Here is a 4,233-nt window from a genome sequence, read left to right as displayed (position 1 = left end):
ATCTAGTTGCTTGACCCCACTTCACGTGTAGAAGGCATATCAAGAACCTGATTGGTAGGCTCCGTGCTGATTGCATAAGGGACTCGAGCCCGACTCATGCCAAGATCATTTTCCCCCTTTCCAATTGGTCTGACATGACCTCATCCTTCGGCAACCAACATACTGATCCGGTCACCGTCTATCTCAAGACTGCTCTTCAGACCATGACTTGTTGCCTCAACGCCAAAGTGAAATTGGGGGACTAGAGGACTACTTGAGGCATTCGCCATGCCGAACTACTCAGTTTGATTACTTGGAATTTTACAAGTTCCCAACCCAGAAGCCATTCATTGATCGGCAACTTAGGGGACTACTGTTTGTACCATAATCAACCAAGCACATTCGGCATTTGGGGGACTAGTGCATAGACAAATACATTGGTTGCCGAAGAAAAAAAAAACTTTCAGGGCAATCCCCAAAACACTAATGACGTCATCATGATCCTAGCCTGCCGAAGAGATACCTTCCTTCGATGTGGCAATTGCCTACCCAAGGCAGTTGCAAAAGCTCCCAACTATAGAATCTAAAGCCATGGACACGAGTCGTCACCACAGTGATTTGCACAAAGTCCCACATCGAAACTTTGTGCAAACTACCACTTTCATTTCTCTATAAAGAGGGAATAGTTTCCAAGTAAAAAGGTAACTACTTTTTACCTTTACTGTTACTTTGTCAAAATTACTGGGTACCCCACACTTGCTGACTTAAGTATCGGAGTGCCTTCGGTGGGTACCACATTGATACCCGAAGCTTAACGGTTTCTTCTTGTATTTCTTTTGTAGGATTGATTTGTGGTCGAAGGCCCACAACTCTTAGTCCTGTTAAAGACTCCACACTTCTTCTATCTAATTTTGACATTTTGGGGTTTGGTATGTGATTTGGGCATTTGGAGTGTTTCAAACGAGAAGAGGAAAAAATGGGTTAATAAAATATGAAGACGCTGTAGAAGAAAGTAACATGAACATTTACCATCCAATCCAAACGAAGCTAAAATTGCTCACATGACCATAGTTTTGGCACAGGAGGTACAGGGTAATGCCAGTAATATACTGGCTATTCTTGTTATGCTTTAGCTTATATGATTTTGCCTAATACTCATTAGATACAAGTATAGTATACAAGTTTTATATATAAATTATAATTCTAACTCCTACTAAGCAGCTTGCATGTGGATGACTGATTCTGAATTCGAATGTACAGACTCAACAATTTCTTCTTCGATGGGTAGATCATCTGACTGCAGTGCTGGTTGATTGAGGGTCCAAACAAACTTCGAAAATAAAGGAAAATGTTCTGGTGAGAAGAAATCAGCTCCCATTCTCTGATAAGTGAACAGGTCCATTACATTCTCTCCCATCAAATTCTTCTTTATCTGTTGAAAGCCCCCACGACCTCCTGAAACGGATGAGTTTTGCCCTGCAATCTCAACCCCATGCTTTCTGCAAGCTGTTGTAATTTGTGACAGTAATAACTCAGGACTTGAAAGGGAGTCCTGTGGCTGATGTTCGTCTGATAGGTCCATTCCAGGCAATATAATTTTGCACGAATTCCTTGCGAACATCTGGGCAACTGCTTCATAACCATCTCTAGAGGATGTATTGTAGAAGCCAGATGTTAGCTCAGATGCGTGGGACCTTGTTTTGTACCAAGAGTGAATTAGTGGGACTTTGCCATAAATTGTCACTTCAGCGTCTGTGAAAGTTGAAGAGGCAAGGGACAGGAGACGATCTCCATGAGATATGAGCTGGTTTGAGTACCAGGAAAGGAAGTAGTCACCATAAGGAGACTCCCATGATCCCCCATGGTCCTTGAAGAAGTTGCTAGAGTTCGGTGACTGGTCATAGTTTGGAACATCATGAGGACCGCCAAGACCCCACAAGGGATTTCCAGTGGCTTCAGCATGTTGTTTAAGATTGCTAAGCATGCTTTCATCATAACATTGGAACTCTCCAACTCCAGGAATTTTATTTTTGACTAGTCGGTGATGAGAAGGATATTGAAGCTCACCATCGGGTCCTAGGCTCATTGAGATGCCCTGAAATTTAACAATACAGCAATACAGGAGAAAGATTGACAGTTCAGAACCAGTGTGAAACCAAAAAGAGTAAGATGATTAATCATTCAATATAGAGTTTAAGGGTTCAGGATTTCTTACCGTTATCGTGGAACCCAGGAAAGGCGTGAATGAAGATTTAAAGCTTTCACAGAAGTCATGGTAAACTTGGATTGGAGTCTTTCCATTGAGAACAGGAAGTTCATCGACAGCCAATGATAAGCACTCTTTGTATTGCTGCCCTGACCGATCTTTAAAGAAGATATTAGGTTGGGACTCACCAAGGCGAGATACCCACTCAGGGAGTGAGATCTTTGGTTGTTTAGATGCATGGAAGCAGAGTGACACATGAAGCTCGAGACCGGCTTTCTGAACCATCTCTGCAACAGCAAGGTAGCCTGACCATTCATATTTCCCCATGGCTTCTTTCTCAACCACTCCCCACCAGACTGGGAGCTCTACTCCTTCCACCCCCAATAGCTTCAGAGCCTTCAACCCAGCTGCAATTGCTCTAGCATGGTTCACCGCATTGCAGTCTGAAACTGTATCTAGGGGTAGCCCAACAAATAATCTTACTCCATCATTCTGCAAACGTATAATAGCAAGAAAAATAAGTCAACTAAGTTGAACTAATCAATCATGACAAGAAAAAACTCAATGCATAACACAAAGATCAAGCTTTACACAACTAAATACTAAAATTTTCCTTGAGTGATTCAAGCACTTCAGCTGTACATCTTTTGCAAAACATGCAACAGAGGATTGGTTTTATATTAATTAGGTGTTTGAAGGCATACCCAATCGGTATTGGCCCTTTAAAAACAGGTTCTAAGTTCTAACAGTAACTCTGGCCTTTCAAACCAAGAACTACGAAACAACGAAACATCAAAATTATCATGTTTACTGAAAACCCTTTTAAAATTTCATGAATTTATGGTCAGCTGTATCATAAAATTTCGAACAGTCCTAATACTACCTACAACTACTTTTTCATTTCCTTTAAATTCTGAGAAACCAAACTTAAAATTAACACCAAAAACAGAGAAGAAACCTCTTACCTGTTTGCATCTTCTGGCAGGACCCGAAACTTTATCGGACCGAACCGCTTCAGATTGTACGGCCCTCACAGTAAGCTGAAGCCGGGCGTTTTTCCAGGTCGTGCTTTGACCAAAACAGATGTTGGTCTTCAAATTACCATTCAATTTACAGAACCCGAGCTCCGTTCGCGCCAACTCGGCTTTCCCGACGGTCGCCTGAGAGCTGCGAAATACCGAAACCTCCATTTTCCAATACGGTAAATACCCAAGTACTCGAAAAACACAAACTTTTCACAACCCGAAAGCAATAGACTAAGAAAAACAACAACCCAAAAAAGAAAAAACTGGAAATTGGCTTGTTTCGCCTTTAATTTATTGTAAATCCACAAAAGTTTGACAGCTTAAGAATGCAGATGAAGAGTTTTGAGAAGTTAAGGTAATGACAACCTGGAAGCGAAGCTTTATATACACGCCAAATACGACCTCAGACGCGTTTTTCCTAAGAAAAATAATAATAAAATGACAAAAATAATTTGCCACTTGTCGATGGCAGAGGGGGCCAAAGTAGTGCGCAGCTAAATAATTATATATTTTTTTTCAAAAGAAAAAAAGGGGCAAATAGGCAAATATAAAGTGTTTTGTGATTATAAATAAAATCCTTATCCAAATGCTATTTAGGTATCTTTCTTAGTTATTAATAGGACAGCCATGTGGTGTGGTTGTGTTGATATGTGTCAAGGTTTATGACGAGGTTGTTTGTTGTCTCATTTAAGATATAGAACTGGCTTATCCATTATCCTTATATGTATATATAATATCTTTCCTAAATGAAAAAGATTTCCTTTGCGATCATTCCAACTAAAAAAAAAGGGCACATGAGATGTATATAGCTAAGTTATTATTAAGAAATTTGGTGTTATTAATTTCTGTTATATTTGTATATGTATCGCGTGCATGCGTGTGATTCTTTTTTATTAGATAAATATACTGAGAATTTGAGGTTTATAAAAAAGCAAAAGTAATGTATAAGAACCAATTAGTATTGAAATTACTTAAGTTGGGAATAATTAATATTGAAAAATAAAAAGGGTTATTTAGAGATAT

The 4,233-nt window shown here is 39.6% G+C and overlaps 1 protein-coding gene across 1 annotated transcript; it reads right to left on the bottom strand.

The window, feature by feature from the left end:
* Window positions 984-3,707, bottom strand: LOC18793735 (inactive beta-amylase 9). Its single transcript, XM_007222426.2, has 3 exons — window positions 3,151-3,707; window positions 2,195-2,677; window positions 984-2,074 (listed from the first exon to the last, which is right to left on the bottom strand). The coding sequence occupies exons 1-3, from the start codon at window positions 3,373-3,375 to the stop codon at window positions 1,193-1,195; spliced, it is 1,590 nt and encodes a 529-aa protein (XP_007222488.1). The 5' UTR covers window positions 3,376-3,707; the 3' UTR covers window positions 984-1,192.

This window comes from Prunus persica, chromosome G1 (genome assembly GCF_000346465.2).
Source record: "Prunus persica cultivar Lovell chromosome G1, Prunus_persica_NCBIv2, whole genome shotgun sequence".
Lineage (NCBI taxonomy): Eukaryota > Viridiplantae > Streptophyta > Magnoliopsida > Rosales > Rosaceae > Prunus > Prunus persica.
Note: the sequence above shows the minus strand (reverse complement) of the source record. Positions and strands in the feature narration are given on the sequence as shown.